At 48.1% G+C, this 25,593-nt stretch overlaps 1 protein-coding gene across 4 annotated transcripts in view; it reads left to right on the top strand.

Moving 5' to 3' along the window:
* Positions 1–14,587, top strand: part of RFX4 (regulatory factor X4) — a 156,451-nt gene extending 141,864 nt beyond the window's left edge. For all 4 annotated transcript variants that reach the window (XM_084796287.1, XM_084796286.1, XM_084796285.1 and 1 more), the window contains 3 exons: positions 2,600–2,762; positions 4,303–4,441; positions 12,992–14,587. In XM_084796287.1, coding sequence (XP_084652413.1) covers positions 2,600–2,762; positions 4,303–4,441; positions 12,992–13,264 — 575 coding nt within the window. In that variant the 3' untranslated portion in view covers positions 13,265–14,587. The remainder of the gene's footprint in view (positions 1–2,599; positions 2,763–4,302; positions 4,442–12,991) is intronic.
* The last annotated feature ends 11,006 nt before the right edge of the window (positions 14,588–25,593 follow it).

The raw sequence follows: 25,593 nt of genomic DNA, 5'->3' as shown, positions 1-25,593 counted from the left end.
TTTCATTACAGTGACAAGTGACGGGGACAGTGTTCACAGAGACAAAGCTTTTTCTCTGGCTCAGTTTTGAAGGTCTTGGGTAGGCCCCACCCAGTGCTCTGGGCTTGGAGCGGAGCATCATGGCTGAAGCCCACGGTGAAGCAAAGCCACTCAACTCATGTCCAGGAAGTGGAAGAGAGTGAAGAGGAGGCCAGGCTCCCATAATCCCCTTCGTGGGCATGGTCTCCATGACCCAAAAACTCTCACGAGGCCTCTTAAACACTCTAGGGATCAAGCCTTTGACCGTGAACATTAAGACAAAGGTCCCGGAAAAGTCAGAGCCAGGCTGAAGGGCACGTTAAGGAAGACAAGCATTTAGGAAATGCCATTTCAGTGGATTCCTAACTGTACTGTTGTCTCCAACATATTCTTCCACTTTCACATTCTCGAATCTTCTGTGCTTCTGCGTGTTTCTTTAATTTATTTTTCTTTTTAATTTAAGGATGTTTGTAAAGCACTTAGCCTGACGTCTGGCCTGTAATAGATGCTCAACAGCATGGGCCTCCCCCTTTATGCTCTTGAGGTGATCCGTTGCTGCTTTGCTTAAAAAAAAGGCATAATTTGCATTCCCAGATTTACACACAAGGCACTGTCAATAATAAACCAATACCCTTAAAACAGGATTCTCTTCTGTCCTTCCTCATGGGCCTTCCTTGCTAGGCCTCTGCCACGCAAGCCACACAGAATCAACCTGCCATCCCTGCCCCACCCTGCCACCCCATGTCAATGCAGCTGCTGCCCAGTGTTGTGACAAAGCCTCGGGTGAAGGACAGACTGGATTCTAAAACTGCAAGCCCTCCCTTTGTCTTTCCACTAGAGTTTTAAGGTAGACATGGCCTTATGCTGGCAATACAGGACTTTTGTTTCATTTCATCTTTTTAAAAATTTTTTATTATTTTACTTTATGAGTGTGGGGTTTGTGCTTGCCTGTCTGTATGTACACCGTATTATTTGCCTGGTGCCCGTGTAGGCCAAGAGAGGGAGTCGGATTGCCTGGGACTGAAGTTACTGACAGTTGTGAACTACTGTATGCATGCTGGGAATTGAGTTTAGGGCCTCTGGGACGAGCAACCAATGCTCTCAACCATCTCTCCAGCCTCTGTTTTACTTGATCGTAAAAACAGCATCTGTTCTTAATCTCCAGTTCTCCAGCTCTCTGTGTACCCCAAAAAGGACGCCAAGTCCTGTTCCCTACACCTTGTAAAACAGGTTCATTTCTGCTATCTTTTTCTTGGAGTTGTTGTTTTTCAAGACAGGGTCTCTCTGTGTTAGCCTTGGCTGTCCTAGACTCACTTTGTAGACCAGGCTGCCCTCGAACTCACAGTGATCCGACAGCCTCTGCCTCCCGAGTGCTGGGATTAAAGGTGTGTGCCACCACGCCCAGCCATTTCTGCTATCTTAATGTTTTTTAAATTTATCAAAACTTTGGAGCTGGAGAGATGGCTCAGAGCTTAAAAGCATTGGCTGATCTTCCAAAGGTCCTGAGTTCAATTCTCAGCAACCACATGGTGGCTCCCAACCATCTATAATGAGATCTAGTGCCTTCTTCTGGTGTGCAGGTGTATATGTAGGCAAAAAAAAAAACCATAAACAAATCTTTTAAAAAATTATCAGAAATTAAGTTGTCTACCCAGCTTACATTTTACAAGTTTTGGGATTATTCTTATAAAAGTTCTGTCATATAAATAAATGTTAGCTTTTTAGAGAACCTTTGCCAGGTCTCATTACACACTCTACACACACACACACACACACACACACACACACACACACACACACACACCTGGCCCCAGTCCTTAGCACTTTCAGGTACCCAATTAAAAGACAATACATTGAATTAGTCAAGTGCATGGGATAGGCCACAATCCAGGTCACTGTCCACCAATCTTTGGAGAGAGCCAGCTAGACAGAGCCCAGTGGTGTGCTTATGTTGCTTACAGCACGCTGGTGGCACCACAACACTTATGGAGTTGACGATAAAAGGTTAATTTGCAGCCTGCCTGGGCCATGCCAGGTCCGGTGTTCTTTCTCTCCCTCTCTGCCCATCTTTCCCGTCCCTTTTCTTCCTCAAACTTTCTTATCAAGTGTATCTGGACAGGCCAAACACTGCCCTAACTGGCAGGCTGGATAGACTGACCCACACCTAGCCTCATAGAACATGTACACTGGTGTGGGGGAGGGGATAGGCATGGATCTAACCACATTCTGTCCAGAATGGGGCATTGCAGATTGAAGTCGGTACCATAAAGGCTCACAATGCTTTCTACAGGAGCTCACCTAGTCTGGAGTTAGCAGATGGCTCCCCTGGATTCATTTGAGTGGGTAGTAAGGGAAGAGTGGGGATTCCAGGCAGCAGAAGCGGCACGTGCAAAGGTCCTGTGGTGGCAGAGATCATGGTACTCTGCAGAAAATGACTCTGAGGCTAGACCAGGGGTGCCGCGGGTGCTTCTGGTGAGCTGAGCAGAGCCAGAGACTGCCCTGTAAGCGACTTTGGCTTTCAGTTTAGGGGCAGTGGGAAGCCACTGTAGTGACGCTAATGCAATGTAATCTGTCTCTGTAGGAGCAATGCAGTCATATACGTGGTCGCTAACGTATACAGTGACGACAGCTGCTGGGTCCCCAGCCGAGAACTCCCAACAACTACCCTGTATGAGGAGCACCCACGTGCCTTCCTCCTCCGTCACACACAGGATACCAGTCTACTCCCACAGAGAGGAGCATGGGTAGGTGACTCGGCCTTGCTTGACGTTTCACTTCAGGTCGGCTCAGAGTAGCTTCCCTTCAGACGACAGGACAGGGGCTGCCCTCTGGTTACAGCGCATGCCTTACTCAGTGCCATGACTGCCCAGAACTGTCTTGTGTAACCCACTCGAGTGAGGAAGGAGGGAAGAAAGGGTGAACGGCCCCAAAGCTCCCTAAGGTTATGCAGCTGACATACTGCGCATGTCTTGCTCCAAAGCCGGAGTTTGCTCCTCACTTCACCTCCCCGCAGTCTCCTGAGTAACTCTCTGCAAGCTTTGTAGCCTTATAAAGCTTCCCAAGCGTGTCCTTGACTCTTTGGACTCCATCTAGAGGTGGTCTCCAGAGGACTGCAGTGACAGTGACACTCCAGGCTCAGGGAACCCTGCAGCTAGCTTCCAGGGGTGCTCTGCAGCCTGGATCATTCATGTGCAAATCTGGGTGGTGATGCTGCTGTGCTGGCCAGCCTGCCTTGGCATCACACTCTTACCTATCAGGAGACCTCAACTTGGCTGCGTTTAATGAGCGGTGGCTTGAAGAAAGCACTCTTGACCTTGAGGAGAGCCACTGCCACACAGTGCAGGGAGCCTCACCTGCATCCCACAGGCCTGCTGCAGGCTAGCTATAGAAGCCCCAAAGTAGATGGGGTGCAGAGGCATCTCAGGCAACTCCCACACAGATGGCCCAGCAGAAAACAGAGAGCTTGAAGGGGTTTACAGGCCTGTAGGTCAGCATGTGCCTGCCCACAGTTCAGATGCCCCGGGATCTCCACAGGGTAGCCATTGTTCCTGGAGGCATTTCTCTACATAATTATAATACACTCTTAGAATTGTAGTTCAGACTTTTTTTTTTTAATCTACAAGGATGGTGGACTAGAGATGCATGTGGCCACAGGTCCAGCTCTTTGCCTAGAAGATGTTATGATATATAGTCATGGTAGTAGCAGCCGGTGCACATGTGTGGCCCTGTGTGCATGTGGTTTTGCCCTCACATGAGTGGTCCCAGTATAACCCTGTGCATCATCTCGCACATGTGAGAAATGGGGCCCTGAATAAGTCCAGATCGCATTGCCAGACATTGGCGGCGGCTGGCTAAGCACCTGCTTTGCCTCTCCATGCAGTTCCCTCGGGTCCTTTGCCATCATTGGCCAGCACAAGTCCAAGGAATGCAGAAACACAAAGTCCAAAGCAATTTTTTCCCTCTCTGTTTGATTTCAGGATGTGCAAACGGGCTTTTTACTAAAGGGGGAGGGGAGAGGTTTCCATTAGAGTAATGTTTTGATCAAAGCCAGGTTCCAGTACCTGAACGCAAGCTTGCCAACAGTGCTGAGGGAGAAGGAAGCTCAACTTGGGGTTTTCTGCTCACCGAAGCAAGGCCAACAAGGGTAGAGATGGTACAAAAAGACGCGAGGTGAAGGAGGAACAAAAAACGAAAAATAGATGAGGTTAATTTTTCTAAAGGTGTCAAACTGACTGTTCTTCTGTGTTATGACTCACGCTAGTCATTGTGCTTGCTGCATTTTAGGTACACGGGAAGCTATAACTACGGGAGCTATGGCAACCAGCATCCTCACCCCATGCAGACTCAGTATCCAGCCCTGCCTCATGACACAGCCATCTCTGGGCCCCTCCACTACTCCCCTTACCACAGGAGCTCTGCGCAGGTGAGTCGGGTGGGGCAGCCTTATTGGTTCATTGTAGTCAGTACCCAGTCAAGTCACCTAAACACAGTTAATAAGTCCATGGTGTATGCTGCCTGCAGGTCCCCAAGGACAGCCAGCTCATTGCCCTCCAGTGAATGGCCTACCTTGGGTGCTTGTGAGCATGTGCCACTTTCCCTTACACATCCATGTTGCTTAGCTGTTTCTCTTGAGCGCTTGACTCTCTTTGACCTCTCTGATGCCAGGATCCAAGCAGGCTGTGTCTCTGTTGGTCCTTTCTAGGCAGCCACCTCACACGGGGCCTCAATCTCCTTTCCCTTCATGGCATCCATCAGGATCACTACATCACAATAGCTGGTCTCTTGGTTTCCCAGGTGTGTTCAGGTCTGGCCCGCATGGAATCTTAGCCCGAAGCATCCTGAAATGGGCTCTCTCTCTTGACCACTTTCACCCATCAAGCTGAGCCCCCTGTGGCCAGTCTGATTGGTGGGAAGTTGAGGAAGAACCCAGACTGCCACTGTCGTGCGTTCCACTTATCTTAGACACTCTTATGTGTTGTCCCAAGTCACCGGTTCCGTTCAGTTTTGTTTGTTTTCCCCTGGTTGAGACAGAGTCTCTCTCTACACAGCCCTGGCTGTCCTGGAACTCATTATGTAGACCACAGAGACCCACCTCCCTCTCCCTGCTATGTGCTGATATGGAGAGTGTGTGCCACCACACCCCCACACCAGAGTATAGTCTCTAACTATTCTATCTTCTATATTCTTCAGTGTCTTTGGCATCCGGGCTGTTCCGCCTTAGCGCAGGTCTTCACGTCTAACCTAGACAATGACAGGGCCTTCAGTGATGCTCTCTGATTCTACAGCTTGCCCTGCCTGGTCTTTTTTGGAAAACAAAACACTGACTATGGCACTGTATTGGCATCAAGGTCCAGTTCATTTCCTCCACTTACTTTTCAACATTTGCTTCCTTCTCGGCCAACCTACCACCTGGTATCTCTTGTAGAGCCATCATGACAGCTGGGCAGTCGCACTGTGTGCATTACATGCGCCGACTTCCCCGTCTGCAGGTCCTGTTCTCCAGGCTGGGAATCTTTCTGTTTATCATCCAGACAACACCTTATGGCTGTGGGGGTGGGGGAATGGAGGGGTGTGTCTCCTGATAGCACCCCTTCCTTCCCACAGGCCCTTACCAAGTGCTGGCCACTCTCTGAGTTTTCTCTTTCTGTCTTTCGGCACCCTATTTAACCAGTGGCTTTTCTCTCTAACTCTGGGGGAGCCCCAAGCTCCTTCAAGGCAGAGATTAAGTCTGTATCCCTAGGTCACAGCACACAGAGCCTATCAAAAAGCCAGACTCGTCCTGAGCACTTTGCACACACTCTGGATAACCATAGTAGAGGAGGAGATGAGACACAGAGTAACTTAGCTTGTGCAAGGATTAGAACTCAGGAAGTGTGGCTGCTTTCTGGGCTCATGAGCACTGCCTTCTGCAGTCTCTCATATGTGACTCTCGCTGTGCATTTTTTGGGGGTGATATAAGTAGCTGTAGGCAGGACCAATGGTCAGGGGTGCAGGTGGGGGAGGGCTAAGCCTACTTTGTATTTTGTCTGTTTGGAAGGTTGAGAAGCCACAGGTGGTTCTTTGTCAGAGAGCTCTCAGGACGCCCCCCCCCCCCTGCAGTAGGACAAGCAGGAAAGGGGGCTGCTGCTGTGGGCAGGGGCCTCTCGGAGGGGAGGGCGAGGACAGAATTGAGGCTGGATTGCATCAGCCAGCAGCACACAGATTTGCCTCTAAGGGAGGTACTGAAGGGAATGTGTCCACAATACAAAGGCGTAAATTGGTGTCTGTTTTGATTTCCAGTTTGGTACCAAGAGGAGTCCTGGTTTAGTCCCAAGACAAGCTAAGGAGCTGATTCCTCTAAGTCATCACCTGGGGCATTCATTAGAGAACTCTGACTGCGTCACAGAGATGCCAGCTCCTTAGGTGCTGCCTCCCCTGGGAGCAGAGTCTGTGCTCCTTGCTGCAGCACAGCGACTCCCCTGAGTGAATGCCTGAGTTGCTGCCTAGGTCACTCTCAGCACAGTCTAGGCACTCCTTCCTTCCTCCCTTCCTCCCTTCCTTCCTTCCTCCCTTCCTCCCTTCCTCCCTTCCTCCCTCCCTCCCTTCCTTCTTTCTTTCCTCCTCAAGTGATTACTGGGTACCTGCTTTGTGCAAGCAGAGCAGTGGCTTCCAGGAGTACAGTAGAGGAGTGGGCAGGAGCACCATGCTTTGGGGAGCACGCACTCCAGCTGGATTCTGCATCACCAAGCCACTGCTTTGGTCTTATCTTCCTTCCTTCCTTCCTTCCTTTCTTCCTTCCTTCTTCCCTCCTGCTTCATGCCCCTGCCCCAGGAAATTTCAGGACCTCCTTTTGGGGGGGGGTGTGATATTTTTAAAAGCATCACCATAAAAAGAAGCCAAGTTCCCCTCAAAGCCCACAGAGACCTTGGTGATTAAAGATAGGTCTGCTGTATCCACTTTGGAAGCCACAAGAGAACCCAATGGGTACCCTTATCATTCAGTAGCTGGTCTTAGAGAAGAAGCCAAGAACTCAGCTATAGTCAACAGAGAAGCCCTGTAGAACTAGACAAGGTCCCAGCCAGCTTCTCCAGCATCTTGCCTTGTGGCTTTCAGACGAGGGCATTTGACACCCTACCATCTACACACACACACACACACACACACACACACACACACACACACACCACCTTGTGGTTCATGAATTTGTAAAGTGGGGTGAGGTTAATTATATCACATCTCCACCCAACTTGGGCAAGGTCAGTAATGAAAATGTCCCTCACCTAGGGAGGGTCCTGCCCAAAGACAAAGCATTCTCTGTTTCATTTCCCGTTAACATTTAAGAAACTTGCACCTCTAGGCACCTTGAAATAGATGGGCCCATTCGTTCCCATAACAACCTCGGGAAGACTTTGTTTTCTCCCAGCTTTAAAGAGGAAGCAGCAAAGTTGAGCACAAATTCTCCAGCTCCCAGCCCCAGCCCCAGCCCCAGCCCAGTGACCTAAAACCAGTGTGTCGCGGGGACAGCAAAGCCTAGAGATTGGCATGAGAACTCTTGATGAATGCACACTTCTGAGACAGAAGACACATGCACATCCGTGTTCTTTGATTTAAGGCTGAGTGCGCCACTCGAGAAGGTCCATGGGATGAGGAAGAGGTCAGTGTAAACTGAAGAAAAGTCATGATCACACAGTGTTTTGGAAGAAAGTTACTTGGTTCTCAGCACAAGTATGCCTGCAAGTCAAGACTGCAGGCTAATACCTGTTAAGCTGGCTTGAAAGAACCACATGTCTCTGTCCCCAGCACTGGGGTTACCAGTGATATAAGAGCCGTGACACGCACATGCCTCCCAGCATGTATATGATCACAATGATGTGAGTTCGCTAGCTTTTCACATAGAATGTGGGCACGCTTGTTGAGAGCGCTCATTTGCACAGCACAGAGTTCCTTAGGCCTCCAGTCCAGTCTGAGTCCTCAGAACTGCTCAGTTAGTGCGAGAACCATCTGTGAGTCAGTCAATACCTAGCCATGCAAGCCTTACCGTGTCAGCAACCACAGATGCGAACAGCCCCTTCTTGTCATCTGAATGGCCCAAGGGCGGCCTGACCAATGTGATCTTTATCTGTCTGGCTCCAACCAGCCCAGAGCCAGTAGTACTCCACCTTGGGATAGCATCTTGGATCAGAGTAAATGAACACACACACACACACACACACACACACACACACACGGCTAGGAAGACAGCCAGTAAAGTGCTTGCTCTGTAAGAATAATAGCTTGAGTTTGTTCTCCGGAGCCCCGCATAAAAGAATGCTAAATGTAATAGAATGTGCTGATAACCCCAGTGCTGGGGACAGAGACAAGCGGGTCCCCAGGGCTCACCCGCCAGCCAGCCTATTTGGTAAGTTCCAGGCCAGTGAGAGACCATGACTTTAAAAAAAAAAAAAAAAGAAAGAAAAGAAAAGAAAGAAAGAAAGAAATAAAAAAGGTAGACTGCACTAAAGGAAAACACCTGCAGATGTACACACACCAGACATGTATCACATATGTATGTGTGCATGCTCACATTCCAATCTGCCGTATTGTTACAAAGTTTTTAAGTGCCGAGCTAATTTCCCTGGGTTCAAATCCCAGGAGTGCCTCTGATTAGTTCTAAGCTTCAGTGTATTCATCTGGAAAATGGAAATGTCATTTATTTTATTTTATTTGTTTTTCAAGACAGGGTTTGTCTGTGTAGCCTTGGCTGTCCTGGACTCACTTTGTGGACCAGGCTGGCCTCGAACTCACAGAGATCCTCCTGCCTCTGCTCCCAAGTGCTGGGATTACAGGCCTGCTTTGCCACCATGCCCGGCTGAAATGGAGAGGTTATAATCCCCATTTCACAGGGTGTAGCAGCCGCGGTCAGGTAGTTACACAGATTCGGATAAGGCCTGGCTCATAGTTGATCCTATCTGCATTTATCATTCTCCTTTGCCATCCAGTTATAATAACGTCCTAGTCTATACAATGACGCAGTTCATGTCTGTTCTCCCCTCTACTGGCTCTGAAGAGGCAAGAAGCAGGTCTTTCTGCTCATACCCTCGCACTCCCAGGACCCAGCACAGAGTGTGGCCCTTACTGATTGCCCGGAAAGTTCTTGTCAATGGAATAAATGATCCTTGTTTGAGCACTAAGTTATATGGACTCAAGCAGGTCATTGCTGTCACCTGAAAAACAAACAGTGGGACCCTCCAGTCAGCCACCGAGGCTCTGGAGATCACTAATAGACCACAACCCTATGCCCCTCCAAAGTGAGAAATATTAGTAGTGACTAACACATTTTGAAAACTTACAACATGATATCTAAGCAGCTTCAGATCAGTTCATTTAATTAATATTGGCCCTAAGATCTCAGCAGATGTGGCCTGTCTGACAAAGAGTTTTAGGGATCCATGGCTTATTTCAGAAGAGACCGAGAGGAACGCTGCTTGGGGGCAGCCGCTGGCAGGCCTTGGCTGCAGTGAGAGCTGCCTTTCATAGGAAAACAGTTTGTGCTCCTGACTCTGCCACCTTTCACCCCCTGCCCAAGTGACAGACCATGTAGTGACAGGCAAGGACAAAGGGCTCACTCACTCTTCCCTTTCCAGCCCTGGAGTAGGGAGTTGTTTCCCAAAATAGACTTCCTAATACAGTTTCAAAGAGGCCAAGAGTCAGCCACAACCAAGATGGACTTACACCATAGCCTCTTGACTACTTTAAACACACACACACACACACACACACACACACACACACACACACACACACACACAAAGAGAAAGAGAGAGAGAGAGAGAGAGAGAGAGAGAGAAGGGCAGGTAACAATAGCACCCTCATTTCTCTTTTCAAGAGGTGGTTACTAACAGTGACTTATCTTGTCTTAAAATCAGTAGCAACGGGTTGTGATTTGATCCAGAGACTGGTTAATTTCCTGTCCTAGGCTCTCAACAAAAGCTCCTTTATTCTGGCCTGAGCTCTTGCTACCCCAGAGTTTGTACCCAGCATGCTTCAGGGCCTTGCTTGAAGCCAGATGTGAAGTGTGAAAGGTGAGGGAAGACGCTACTGCGCAGCCTCAGCCACTTCCAGCGGACTGCACAGACGGCTTCATTGGCTACATTAATCATTAGGCCAAGGCAGCAGGCACTTCAGCTATCTGGCCTTTCAATGGTCCCTTACACTAGGGGGTAAGCGAGTCACTGACTCATTTGCAATTAGCTGACCTAATGGGACAGAGCTTTCCATGCTGGTAACAGAATTGTATTGTCACACTGGAGATATTTTGAGCCAGTCTCACTTCCAGGCAGTTGCTCTTTTGAATCCATGACACAACCTCTGGGCACAGCTGTGCTGAAGGTCCTTGAGGAGGCACAACAGCTACCCTCTCTTGAGTTTGGCGGGAAGAGTTCCAAGTCCAAAGTGTGACATTTTACCTACCCGAGCCAAGGTCAGAGAGGACTGGGTCAGAACCAGGCGGCTCCTGATGGCCTGGGTCAGCATTCCAAGGCCAAGCTCTGTGGGGATGGAGGAGGAGGAGGAGGAGGAGGAGGAGGGAGCCTGATGAAGATGAGTGATGAAAGTGGTTTGGGAGTGATAGGTAGGCCATTCGGGTTGGTATGGGAAAATGGTGCCACCCAGGTCTAGGTTTTTTGTCGTGCTCTCTGACACCCAGCACAGAGCCTACTTTTCCCATTTCTACACTATAGGTTTAGATTCCATGACCCTAAAGGTTCTTTCTGTTGGGGAAGTCCCAGCGTATAGTCACCAAACATGGTTAAGCACCTGTTAGGTGCCAGGCACAGTACCAAATTTTGGGGACCATACTACGAACACAACAAAGCCACCCACAGGGAGCATCTGAATATCAGCCAGTGGGAAGAAACAGCCACCAGGCAGGACGGAGACAGTGGGCATTTGGCTTCTTGAGATAGGCTGTCCAGAAAAGGCAGTCTAAGGAGCCAGTGTTTGAGCTGAGAGCTAAAGCATGGGGGAAAGGCAGGAGGGATGGGCACCGTGCAAAAGGGTAGTTTAGGGAAGAGCATGTTCAAAGGGAAAGCAGAGGAGCAGGTCAGGGTACCCCAAGATGAAAAGGGAGACCTCTATGCCAGCAAGAGTCCCAAAAAGGGGTCCAGGATAAGCACCCAGGTGGCTCACTTTGGAAAGCATTGTTCATAAAGCTTTCTTTATTTTATTTATTTGTTTATTTATTTATTTATTTTAGTTTTTCAAGACAGGGTTTCTCCTTGTAGCCTTGGCTATGCTGGACTCGCATTGTAGACCAGGCTGGCCTCAAACTCACAGGGATCCACCTGCCTCTGCCTCCCGAGTGCTGGGATTAAAGGCATGCGACACCACCGCCTGGCTGTTGATATTTCTTAATATTATCTTGTTAGTACACCTGGGATCTCGATCTTACTTTTTTCTGTTTCTTTTCTAAGAAACTCCATTCACAGGCCTGAGGGCCCGCCATCACTCCACTCCACATGTCCTGGGGGCCCTCACTCTGCACAGCACATGGGCCTGTGCCAGCGCTGCAGAGCTGATTTGGGATTGTGAAAGCCTTGGCATGCTGTCTGCAGTCTCCTTGGCAACAACACTCGGTCCTTCTCCCTGGAGTTCCCAGACACCTCCTACACCCTCTCTCTTAACTGTTCTTTTCTTGTGCAGCAGGCCGCCTTTGGCTACGGAAGGCATGTGGTCCTACGGGGCAGGGGGTGAAGGGGGGAGTTCCCAGTGCCTCACCTGGGACCCCCTTCTTGAGCTCATGTATTTCAATCCTACTGTCTCCTGCTTCCCCCTCAGGACTCAGTTCCAAGAGGAAGAGGGGCTCCTTTGCCCACCCAGCCTCTAGGGGGAACAGCCATTGCTGTCACCATCACTTCTGCTGTCTAGGTTTCAGCCTGTCTGTCTCCCTCACAAGAGGCATCCTCCCACCTAATCCCTTGGGGCTCCACTCTCCAACTGTCAGGGAAGACAGATGGGGAGCCGACAGACCGAATTCACACACCCTCTCCTCTTTGCCGCTCTTGCCATCCTTGCTCATTGGCTGCTGTTCTCTTTGGCCCTAAGCGTAGTAAAGGACATCTTTGTGCCTTAGCTCCTCCCCTCTCTCCCTCCCTTCCTGATCATTCTAAAGAGCCCCCCCACCACCACTCCCCTGCCCCATTGCATAGCTGTCCTTCTGACAGTGAAGATTGTAAAAGATGCTCACAGAGCTTCTTCCCCACGTCTTGTCTCTGCCAACACCTGTTCCTCGCTCTGACTTGCCCCCAAAGTACCACCTTTGCTGCCTCCCCTCCCCGCCCCATCTCCTCTTAACTCCTTCCTCTGTATTCACCGCAAAGCCCAGTAATTTCCCATTTCCTCTTTGCATGTCTTCCAGGACTCCAGTGACTGTGAACCTAAAAGAAGGATTTTTTTTTAAGTGACAGGCACTAATAATAACCTTTGAAGCTGTTGGGCTTGCTTTCTCTTCAGAAGCCTGCTTTTCGGCTGCAGTTCATGATTGAATTCAGCTGCAAAGGGCTATTTTTAATATCATTCTGTTTTACCTGGTAGTGCTGTTCTCTTGGGTTGATGGAATAGGACTTAATGACATCTCCATAGGTAACGACAAAACCCACACCCGTGCAGCAATCACACTTAATCGGGGACACACTTGCTAGTGTCTATCTACAAAGGTGCACCCACCATCGTCATCACCACCACGACCCCCAGTATTCCCAGATTTGAAGCACGCAGCTAGTCATTGCTTTGTGAGTGAAACACCTGCCAGATTCTGGCTGCGAAAGCCCCTATGACTTTCCCACTGATTGCTTGCTTGGACTGAAATTCACAGTCTTGCTCACTGATTCCGTTCCATCAACCCCCCTATGAACAGTATGTTGGCAGTGTTAGCTTAAATAAGATTGCTGTCAGGGGGTGTGCAACTGTGTGTGCTAACTTGACTTTTGTGGACATTTTTTTTTCTCTCCTCCACAAGTACCCTTTCAATAGCCCCACTTCCAGGATGGAGCCTTGCCTGATGAGCAGTACCCCGAGGCTGCACCCTACCCCAGTCACTCCCCGGTGGCCAGAGGTGCCAACGGCCAACGCCTGCTACACGAGCCCGTCTGTGCACTCCACGAGGTATGGAAACTCGAGTGACATGTACACACCCCTGACCACGCGCAGGAATTCTGAGTACGAACATATGCAACACTTTCCTGGCTTTGCTTACATCAATGGAGAGGCATCCACCGGATGGGCCAAATGACTGCTTTCATAGAAATCCATATTTAATATTAATAATAATTAATAATAATAATAATAATAAACCCAATACCCACCCTCCAGAAGACTTTATCTCTGTACATCATAACTTGCGGGCTGTTCCTAAGCATCCATTTTCCTAATGAACCAAGAGGACGTTCACCATGGAATGAATAGACTTTAGTTTAGAAACAGGACTCACTGAAAGTCAGTGGGATTGGGTTCCTATAGCCAAGCCAGACTTGACTGTTTCTATAGAGCACTATCTTGGGCAGGCCAATCCGTGCCTTTTCTCTCTGTTCCACGACCCTGCATGGCAACCACTCCCTGTAGGGCACTTACTTTCTTGTTGACAAAGCTCTTTAGTCTTCAAGGATGGATACCAGAGCCAGAATCTGGTTCGCGGTCTTGGATGGGCACATTAATTTTACCAAGAGCATTCGCCACGTCACCTATCACCTCACTGTACAGTTCTCGGCCCTCAGACATGCCATCTATAGCCCTACTTCCTGGTGGTGGCCATTACTACTCCCTGGAGTCCTGGGGCTAAACGGAAGTCCCTGGGAACGTGAAGCTCCCAGTTCCACTCACGCCTGCCATAGCACCTGCCTTGCCCGGGAACGAACGTAAGCACTGTTTCAAGGGACCAAAGGGGCCTGTTGTGTATCGCCTTTAGTCGACTGACACCTGTAGGGACCAGTTCTTCTATGTACAAGGATTTGTCCTAAGTTTGCACAGCGACCAGCATCAGCAAAAGGCAGAGGGGGTGGTCTCAAGTTCTGTGAGAAATGTGCATTTATGGCACTAAGCACCATCCTCTGCTGTGTTACTTTGTGAAGTTGAATGGCTCAGACTTTCACTTAGCAAGCACCAAGTGTGAAAACAACTGTCCTGGTTCCTTCGTAAGACTAGAATGCTTTCCGACACTTTGCTAGAAAAAGAAAATTCAAAGCTGTGCCTTTGAGTCTATACTATACTGTGTATGTGTGGAAATAAAAATGTATTGTACTTTGGGGAAATTTTTTTTCATAGGTACTTTTTTTGGTCAGATTTGTAGCTATTTGTGAGGCTTGTTAGAGATTAACATAGTTTTTCTTTTTCTGTATTATAAGATGCACCAAGCAATTATGGTGGACCTATTACCCTATGGGTAAGAAATAAATGGAAATATGACATCGGATGTTTTAGCAAATGTTCTGTAAATAAAATGTTTGATCACACCACCCTGTGTGATAATCATGTCTACAGCTAAAATGGAAATAGTTTTATCTGTACAGTTGTGCAAGATATGAATGGTTTCACACCCAAATAAAAAGTATTGAAATGATCAGCTTTGTTTTTCATTTGCATTTGATATGCCGGGCGGGTGACTATGACATAGATAACATTCTTCAATTCTTGGGGTATTGAGTAGGTAGAACAAAACTAAAAGGCCTTTCTGGGTGTGGTGGCACATACCTGTAATCCCAGCATGCAGAAGGCTGAGAGTTAAAGGCCAGTCTGGGTCCTGTCTCAAAAAAAATGAAAGCAAGCAAGCAAGCAAGCAAGCAATCAAAAGCCTTGTATGACTGTATGGTCGTATTCAGGTCCCTATCAACTTGTCATTTAGTAATCATACAATTTAGATAGGCCCACATATCTTGTCCTCCCTAATAATGATCAAAGGCGTATAGTGTCTTTACACTGACAGTTTGTGGAGAACCTGTTCTACAAATTGGGATCTGATGGCAGCTAATGCTCCTTCTTCTTCTTCTTCTTCTTCTTCTTCCTCTTCCTCCTCCTCCTCCTCCTCCTCTTCCTCCTCCTTCTTCTTCTTCATGTTTCTTGAGACAGGGTTTCTCTGTGTAGCCTTGGCTGTCCTAGACTTGCTTTGTAGACCAGGCTGGTCTCAAACTCACAGTGACCTGCCTGCCTCTGCCTCCCTGATGGCTTCCATCAATAAAAGGCACCGGCCTTTCAGCTCTTGCAGAGACGATCCTCCCTCAGTGCCAGCATCACTAAGCATCCCCCTGGTGTTTAGTTCACTGTGCTTTAGTGATCATTGGGGTATGAAGAAATTTCAAGTGGACTGCTTTAAGTGAGAAGAAACTGAACAATAACATTACTGAATAGGTAACAGGAATTTAGGTCTTCTCCAGCACAGCATTTTTCATTCTGTGCCTGAAGGAAGTGGGATACAGGCAAGAAGTGGCTTTGTTTCGCTCAAATGTTAAGGATCTAGAAGCTCAGAGAGATTTCCAGAAGCTTATGCGGGAGTGACTGTTAACCCGAAGGTATGAGAATGTGACGACTTAATTTGCATTTTGAAAGATTTATTTTTAAAGCCAAGCCCTTGCGTGCTATTACATAACATGTTTGTACCTGCAAGATGATGTTAAGATAGAAATTATTTGTTATACATAGCCTCCCCTTAAATATATTCAGCTGTGTTATTACAAAAAGAAAAGGATGTAAATGTTGGAGCTCATTCTCTCATGGCAAATTAGTTTGACCTTTTTGTCCACAATCCATTAGCCTTATGTGATGAAAGCAAGAGAAAGGATGAAGGAAAAATTTGAATTTAGCCACTGTTGAGAATAAACCTCAAGATGGCCAGCCCTACTGGTCTCTCAGACTTCAAAGTAAGTGCTGTATGCAAGACGGTAAATCTGACCTTTGTCTTAATGAGCACAAAACCAACCACCCAACCAACCAACTCTCCTGAAAACCCACAAACAACATTAATAAGAACCTGAGGCTGAGAGACGAGAAGTGCCTCCATGACCTTTCCAAGTGAGCAGATATGCCTAGGTGCCCTCACAGCACACACAGGGATGAGTGGTAGCAGCAGAGAAAGCAGCTGGAGAAGAGGGCACAGGGCACAGGGCATCCCCTCCAAACGTGCAGGGCATCCCTTCCAGTGTGCAGGGCATCCCCTCCAACGTGTAGGGCATCCCAGTGTGCAGGGCATCCCCTCCAACATGTAGGGCATCCCAGTGTGCAGGGCATCCTGCCTCCAGCGTGCAGGGCATCCCAGCATGCAGGGCATCCCCTCCAGCGTGCAGGGCATCCCAGCATGCAGGGCATCCCCTCCAGCGTGCAGGGCATCCCTTCCAGTGTGCAGGGCATCCCAGCGTGCAGGGCATCCCCTCCAAACATGCAGGGCATCCCTTCCAGTGTGCAGGGCATCCCCTCCAACGTGTAGGGCATCCCAGTGTGCAGGGCATCCTGCCTCCAGTGTGCAGGGCATCCCAGCATGCAGGGCATCCCCTCCAGCGTGCAGGGCATCCCTTCCAGCGTGCAGGGCATCCCAGCGTGCAGGGCATCCCCTCCAAACGTGCAGGGCATCCCTTCCAGTGTGCAGGGCATCCCCTCCAACGTGTAGGGCATCCCCTCCAGCATGCAGGGCATCCCCTCCAGCGTGCCCGGCATCCCCTCCAGCGTGCAGGGGATCCCCTCCAGTGTGCAGGGCATCCCCTCCAACGTGTAGGGCATCCCAGTGTGCAGGGCATCCTGCCTCCAGTGTGCAGGGCATCCCAGCATGCAGGGCATCCCCTCCAGCGCGCCGGGCATCCCCTCCAGCGTGCAGGGCATCCCCTCCAGCATGCCCAGCATCCCCTCCAGCATGCAGGGCATCCCCTCCAGGAGCTAAGGGCACAACCTGTGTTCCCAATTATTCTAAAAGCTTCACCTTAAGAGATGGGGAGGCTCTGAGTAGGAAAGGAAACAGCTGTTGGGGGGCAGGACCCAAGGCACCCTCTCTTTCTGGTGGTCCCTCCCCAGCCATCAGAGAGGGAATGGGCAAGGCTGGCAGCTGGGAGTCGGGCCAGTCACTTGTCAAAGAGTTTTGGCAATAGGACTTTTTCTTGAAAGGGCCTCTGACAGCTTGAGACTAGCTGAACTCGTGAGCATCAGCCAGGACGGCTCACCCACGTTGCAGGCCTGGGGGGCGTTCTCAGCATCTGCCCTGCTGTGTCCCTTGCCAGGCCTCTAGTCACCCCAGATCTAGAGAGAAAGGGAATGTGTGGCCCCTTCAGAGACCTTAACCCATGCAAATCCAGAATGTTTGCCATTGAGTAAGCCCAACCTTGGGGGTGAAAGGCCCAAATCACGAGGGTGGCCACTGTTCTTCTGTCATGTGACCTTGGGTGTATTACCTCCATGTTCGGGACCTAAAGCAGGCATGGTGAAATGACACTGAGATTTCAGATCATAGTGTGCATGCTGAAAGACCAAGGCCAGCAGATTTGGGTGAGGAGAGCGGGCAGACAAGCTAGATTGGCAGCTGGGCAGTGATTCAAGGAGGCGGCCACAGGGAAGAAGATCCTGGCCTCTCCAGCTGGTGCCAACACACTCGCCTGCAAACTCTCTGGCACACCTGCCCATCACCTCCAAAGGCTGGAGATGGCCTCCTACCCAACCCCACCCACCCTCCCTTCTCCCACTAGGAATCTTTTGCAACTTTCCCTCTGTTCAGAACTGGCTTTAAGATCTGCCTTGAGATCCTCAAAATGTCTTCAGAGACGCTGGGGATGGGCAGGGAGCCCTAGGTCTTGGTTCCTTTCACTGGCAGAGGGCAAGATTTTTAAAACATTAAACCCTCCAGGAACAGGCATGACATAAAGACGCTATGATAGGCAAAGGAGGACAGGGAGGCGTCGCCAGGGGTCACCAGGATCCTAGGAGGAAAGCTCTCTGACATTAAATGAGAATAGAGATTTTGTATTGAGATCTGAATAAATGCCTCAAATACTTAAATCACCCAAATGCTTAAAAACATAAAAGATGTATATTTGTATCGACTTACTCCTATTACTGTGAAGCATTGGTGAGCGAGGCCAAATCCTGCTCCTGCCAAAGACAGGCCATAGCAGGGGACATTCCTGTTCTAGGAAGGATGTGACTTAGAGTGAACATCGGTGGATGTGGTACTGTGACCTTGCACCCCACCTCCCCCCAAAGCCCTAAGATTCAGGGACCTACTTCACATGAGTTCCGGGTTTATTTGTTTGTTTCTTTTTTTTTTCTTTTCTTTTGGTTGTTGTTTGTTTGTTTTTGTTTTTTAATACAGGGCTTCAGGGTATCCAGAGCCACGAACTATGTAAACCAGGCACTTAACTACAGCCTACACTAGTTTCCTTAGTGGACAAACCTTCCCCTGTCTGCTGTGGCTTGGCCCTTCGTCCACATCAGCTCCCTGTCGCTTTGCGTTAGTGTTCTAACCTGGGACTTCTCAGCTTTGGTTCCTTGGCAGTCTCCCAGGCTCAGGCCGCCTGGACACTGTTCTCGGGGATTCCTCGTCTTCCTGGGAGGTCAGAGCCTTTCCGTGCTTCTCCGGGTCTCCTTCCCAAGCTCTTTCCCCAATCTCTTCCTGTACCTCAGAACCCTGCCCCCAACGCTGACACCCCCACATTTTGCGGCTGCTGCCGCTGTAGGTGGGGCAGAAGACGTGGGCCACGGAGTTAAGAGCTGTTGCTAGGAAAGGGGTGTGGGTGGTGAGAGGTGGTGGGCGGGAGAACTAGGACTCCCCAGCCTTCCGCCTCCCTTTCTCATTATAAAGGCTTCAAGAGCGAACACCAGTTCTTTGAGAACCATTATGAAAAAAGGAATCAGGTCTGACCATGACGGCAGGGGTGAGAGAAATCAGCTTCAGAAACAGCTGTGCGGCCGGTGTATGGTATTTAGAACAGTGTAATAGAAAAGCCTGAGGATAAAAAAAAAAAAAAAAAAAAAAAAAAAAAAACGTAAAATAAGTTCATTCTCAAGACACTGACAAACTGTTCCACTCTAAAGGTTGGTATCTAAGACGTCCTGGCACAAGCCTAACCTCTAAGAGAACAACCATTAAAGCAGCCCCCCCCCTTCCTCCCCATCCTCAGCTCACACTGCGTGGCCTCTTAAGCCTCTGAAACTCACCTATGCTGTTGCTTGGGGTCTGCTAGGTACCAGGCACATCAGAGGCACCCGGGTCCTCATCTTATCACCCTCCCTGTCAGTGGTTTCCGCACATCGTTTATAGCCTTGTTCAAGGGCACGTAGCTTAATGAGCCGCACTGGAGTCTGGACACTACCCCCAGGTCTGTCCGCGCTCTTTGTAACTGCACACTGCCTCCCTCCTCCCTCCTTTCCTTCCCATAGCACCCTACCCTGTTGCTCTCCCCTAAGCAGCTTTGCAGCTTCTAAATCAAGCTTGACGGCTGGGCTCTCCGGACAGACGTTCAGGAGTTCTGGGAAACTGTGCTCGTTAAACGAAAGCAGTTCCGAAGCTGGGCTCCACCCGAGGTGACACTGTATAAGGAGGGCAGTTTTTCCTCTGCCACTTCCTAAGGAATGCACGGCCAAGACATGGCTAGGGACCAAGATTTGGTTATTCTATAAAGAAATAAGGAAGAAAGAAACTCGACTATAATATTTTTGGGTTTTGGTTTTTTTAATCGGGGGAGGGGTGTTTATTACCACGTTGAGGGGGGAAAAAAAGCGCCACAGGGAAGGAGCAATGAGCCAAGCAGTGGCTAGAATGAAGTCATTGGGGTGTGGGGCAAAGTAGGAGAGGGGTTGGCTACCTCTTGCTGTTAAGGTCACTACCCTTTGACAGAGGTGACCTCTGACCTCTACAACCCTACAATTCTATTTTGACTGATCTTGAGGCCCATGAAATTCAGATGTAGGCCCTGCCCAAAAGTTGAGATAAAGCTGACTAATATGGGAAAAGCTCCCGGTATGCGCCCCCAGCTGAAAGGGGGCTGGCAGGCCTTTGGGCAGGGATGCAATTTATTGCGTCCTGCTCCTTTCAGGGAGATGCTAATCCTTCCTAGGCGACTGGAGGGGAAGACTTAAGTGTGTTGATGATGAATGACAATAATCCTTTGTCCACTGCTGCCTCCTCCTAGGGTTGAACCTTAAGAGTTTAATCAAATGTTGGTAAGTAAATTAATGCTTTACTGCAAAAGGGGGCGTTGGCAAGAGGGGCTGTGAGAATATATTTCCCCTGACATGTGAATTTCAATACACTTAATTGCAAAGGCATTGTTTTGAGGAGGTGTTGAAAGAGTGCTTTAGACTCCTTATTTATACACACAGACACACAGACACAGACACACACAAGCACGGGTGGGGGGGGGGGCGGGGAATGGGGGGAGGTCACTGTCTCAAAGGCATATGGCAGCATATGTGGTGTTAAAGTCTTTGGTTCCTTTAAAGCCACACGATCAAGCAGTATATTGAACTTTCTGTCGTGACAAGCAGTTGTCGCAAGGCTGTCAGGATGGCTCAGCAGTTAAGAGTGGGTACTATTTCCAGCACCCACATCGGGGCAGCTCACAACCGCCATGACCTCCAGCTCCAGTGGGTCTGACACTCTCTTCTAGACTCCTTGGGTATCTGATGTCACATGTATACCTATACATACACATGCTCATAATTAAAAATAAATCTTTGAGGAAAAAAAAAAGGAGACCGGGTGTGGTGGCGCACGCCTTTAATCCCAGCACTTGGGAGGCAGAGGCAGGCGGATCGCTGTGAGTTCGAGGCCAGCCTGGTCTACAAAGCAAGTCCAGGACAGTCAAGGCTACACACACACACAAAAAGGAACAACAGAAGTAGCAGGAAAAAAGAAAACAAACACACGCCCCAGGAAAGACATTCTTTTGTTTGTTGTTGTTGTTGGTTTTGGTTTGGTTTGGTTTTGTTTTTCGAGACAGGTTTCTCTGTGTGACCTTCCTTGGCTGTCCTGGGCTCACTTTGTAAACCAGGCTGGTCTGGAACTCACAGCCATCCGCCTGCCTCTGCCTCCCCAAGTGCTGGGATTATAGGTGTGTGCCACTGAGCCTGGTAGGAAACGCATTCTTAAACCTTAAGATTCAGAGTGTCCTTTTTAAGGATACTAACCTTCGCCTTGCCTGTCATTTCAGTCCAGCTAAGACTGATAAAGTTCTATACGCTGGCCACACTGACAGCCATCTCTTTTAACCCTTAAGACAGTGCACAAAAATAAGTATGGGGTTCGAGATATTTAACAAACCATCAGCTCTCTGAGAATCACACAGTGGGTTGGGAGTGAAGAGTAGGTTTTCCAGTTGCGAGTCCACCTTATTTGTCAACAGTTCTGCGCTGCCACCCAAAGGGCTGGATTTCCCCAAGAGGAATGTGTCTGGCACTCTACGTCAACAAGCTGCAAATAGAGCTGAGCAGATTCCAGAACTCGGGTAAATAAAAACTCCTGAAAGGGCAGCGCCCATTTCCTAGGCTAAATGTGAAAACCTACTGTACACAGTCACCGTGGATCAACTGTAGGTACACTTACCGATGACGAGCAGTGCAGGCTGAGGAGATCACTAAGGCTGAGTGCGGGTCGTGCATTCTAAATTGTGCACGCCAAACAAAGCACGCCTGTGGAGGCCAGAGGGCAACTCGCAAGAGTTGCTTCGCTCTTTCTGCAGCATGGGATCCCGGTGATCAGGGTGTCGGACTTGGCAGCAGGTGCCTTCACTGGCCACCCCAACAGCCCGCGTTCTGAGCTTTTCTTCCGGCATCTCTCAGTCTCTTCAATATTCTCTATGTCACACCTCCTCTAAGAAAGCTGCTCTGATTAAACCCCCCCCCCTTTGCCATTACTTGTTTTCATTTGTACAGTAATTTTGTTCAGTTTCCTCCTTATCACTAAAAAGAATTCATTTTCTGTCAGGTCGTTTCTTTTCTTTCTTAAATATATTATTTTGTTTTAATCTATGTGCATTGGTGTGAAAGTGTCAGATCTTGGGGTTACAGACAGTTGTGAGCTGCCATGTGGCGTGCTGGGAATTAAACCCGGGTTCTTTGGAAGAGCAGGCAGTGCTCTTAACCACTGAGCCATCTCTCCAGCTCCCCCAGGTTGTTTCTTATCTCCCCAAAGATCAGTTGTTTCTACTTGGGTGTTTGGTTGTTGTTGTGTTTGTGTGTGTGTGTGTGTGTGGCATCTAACACAATATTGTGTTTCCAAAAAATGGAAAATATTTGTTAAAGGAATGAACTACATTAATTAGTTTGCTATAAAAGGGCGACTTTATTCTTCCTTAAAAAAATGAAATGAAATAAAGATAGGACATGGTTTTAGGAGGCCACCCAACATCTAATTCACTGAGTGATCTTTAAAAAATATCCACCCACTGGGTTTGCTTGTTTGTTTGCTTAATGCGACCTGCTGTTTAAACCAACCAGGAAGCGTTTGAAACAATCAATATGCAGGACTCAGCTTAGACTGAATCAGAATGGTCTCAGATGTGTCCGCACAATGATATGCACAGAACTGACAGGTAATTGCCACAACCCTTCTCATGAATATGCATGTGCATATGCAAATGAAGTCTCATCGTTTTAGGATCACAGATTTTTTTTTTTTTTAGAACTAAGACTTAAAATAAGATTCAGATCAAACCAAAGACACTGAGTGAAGAGAGGCCAAGTGGCCACTTCACATAGGGAGGCCGTGGTTCAAAGAATGGAATTTTCTGAAGTTCCATTCCAGAACTACAGAACAGTTTGGTTTCTTCAACTTCTACCTCTAAGGAAAAAGGGACAAGAAAAGTATGACGTGTGGAGTGTAAGAGCAAAGCACTATACGTTTATAGGCACACATGTGTTGTAATCGGTGTACCTCAAAAGTGATGGCTTTTAAGAATTGGTTGCTTTGATTTCTGAAGTTCGGAAGTCCTATAATTCCTTGGTGCCATGTCACCTACACAGTAAGAGACACTGGATTTAGTGCTAAGACCAGCGTTTCCAGTCATGAGAAGTATCACATGACCAATATTTAGGGAGGTAAAGTGATGCAGTGGCTTAGTCTAGGGCCTGTCACAGAGTCTACTTTTAGCTATTGACTTTGGATAAGTCACTTAATTTTTCTGGGACTAGAGTCTCCTTAGTGGTTTAAAGGATGGCGAGTGAGAGTCAAAGACACTTTGATTCATAAAAACCAAAATATAAACGTGTAATTAAAATGGTTAAAACTACAGTTTCCTAAGCTATGAATTCATGCAAGTCCACATTTTTCTTTTTCCTTTTTAGAAATACAGAATTGGAGCCTAATAGTCTATTTCTGCTAAACAGACATTTCAAAGATGTATAAGAGCTCCTTTTTTTTTTTTTAAATATCTTTGCTGGGATACTTTCTACTTATTCTCTTCTGGAAACCTTTGACCCCTCTGGCTGCTTTTATGTCAACTTGACACAAGCTAGAGTCATCAGAGAGGAGGGAGCCTCCTTGAGAAACTGCTTCAGTGAGATTCAGCTGTGAGACATTTTCTTAGTGATGACTGGGGGCAGGGCGCAGCCCATTGTGAGTGATACATCCCTGGGCTGGAGGTCCTGGGTTCTAGAAGAAAGCAGACTGAGCATAAAGCAAGCCAGTAAGCAGCATTCCTCCATGGCCTCTACATTAGCTCCCGTCTCTAGGTTCCGGTCCTGACTTCCTTTGGTGAAGAACAGCACGGTGGAAGTGTAAGGTGAATAAACTCTTGTCTCCCCAACTTGCTTTGGTGGTGGTGTTTTGTTGAAGCAACAGAAACCGTGACTTAGACAATGCTCAAGTTCTTACCCAAATAGGTCTTCGTGAGCAACTGGACAGCTTTCAGTTGGATTTCAAGTTTGTTACTTAATTCACCTGGACCCGTTCTCTATAAAATAGAAACAGCGCCTTTGACCTGATCCCTTAGGTGGTCTTTTGGTGACCTATTTAAATCATGGGTAGTAAGTGTTTTGTAAACGTACAGAATTGCTATATATGTTCTAATCGCAGGACTGTAGTTTACATGACCTTTCTTAGAAGTATTCTCTTTTGAGAGTCAGATTAAAACCCTTCTGGCCCAATTCATTACAGATAGAGCACCCTTGCGATTACATACTTTGGATCTGAGATGTCTCGGCCTGTTTCTTAGAGCCTCGGTCTGTGATCCATGGCACTCTGGGGAGGCGGTGAGACCTTTAAGACCTAAACTAAAAGGGTTAGGTCTACAATCGGAGGGAATATGGGGCCCTAGCTCCTTCCGGGATATTTGCTTTCCAAGTTGCCATGAGGTGAGCAGCAGCTAGTGCTATACCTTGCCAGAGAGCCACAAGGCCCCATCTACTCACAGGCAATGACACAAAGGAACCAGGGGCTGACAGAAGCAAAAACCAATCGTTTCCTTTACTGACTGGCTTCGGCATTTGTCTCAAGGACAACAAACACAGCCACCTCCTGCTCTCACGTGCCCATTCAACTGTTTGATAAAATCCTGGCTCAATAAAAGAGTATGATCCTTAGAAAATCCAAGCTCCGTGGGCCAACTTCTGTGTCGTTTAACTCTTAAATTCTCAGGATCTACTACGGTATAATAGAAACCCAAGAAGATGAATAAACATTTGCCAGCTCTCTTTCCTCTTCAGCAGGTCTTATGGGGCTAAAAAGGAAAGGTAGCAAAGATGACTACTTGAGGGTAAAGTGCTTGGAAATTTCTTGCAGAGTTCATCTATTCTCTACAGGGGAAAACAAAAAACAACAAACAAACAAACAAAAAACAAAAAGGACAAAGCCTGGGAGTACAGAACAGGCTCCAACTCCAAACTTATTTTATTTTTAAAATAATTTATTTTTATTTATTTTCTTTCTTTCTTTCTTTTTTTTTTTTTTTAGTTTTTCAAGACAGGGTTTCTCTGTGTTATCTTGACTATCCTGGACTTGCTTTGTAGACCAGGCTGGCCTCGAACTCACAGCGATCCGCCTGCCTCTGCCTCCCAAGTGCTGGGATTTAAAGGTGTTTGCCACCACGCCCCGCTAATTTATTTTTATTTTATGTGCATTGTTGTTTAGCCTGCATGTATGTTTATGTGAGGGTGTATCTTGGAGCTCCAGATAGATAGTTGTGAGCTTCCTGTGGGTGCTGGGAATTGAGCCCTGGGCCTCTGGAAAAGCAGTCAGTGCTCTTAACCGCTGAGCCATCTCTCCAGCCCCCCCCCCCAAATTTAATTTTTCAAGACTGATCATTTTAAAGCAAGAACAGCAGGGCCATTCAAGGTGATTCACAAGATCGGACCACCTAGTGAGGTTGAGATTTGCTTTGGGGGGGCCACTGTATCCACACTGTATTGGATAATGCCCAGCAATGCACAAGTTCTCAAATATTATTGACTTTTTGAGAAATTAAGTGAACCTGGGTGAAATGCAAATGCCTGGCCCAGAACTAACATTTGGGAACTACGCCTCCATCACCACTGACTCCACTGCAATTCTGGATGTACGGTATTTACGGGGGCCTGGAGGGTGGCCACCTTTGGGAACGACCTGGATTCACATCTTAACTTTCCCATTTACTGATCCCTGGGACTTAGGCCAAAATTCTT

The sequence above is a fragment of the Acomys minous genome, assembly GCF_964271855.1.
Source record: "Acomys minous genome assembly, chromosome: 9".
Taxonomy (NCBI): Eukaryota; Metazoa; Chordata; class Mammalia; order Rodentia; family Muridae; genus Acomys; species Acomys minous.
This window is presented reverse-complemented; position numbering and strand designations above follow the sequence as displayed.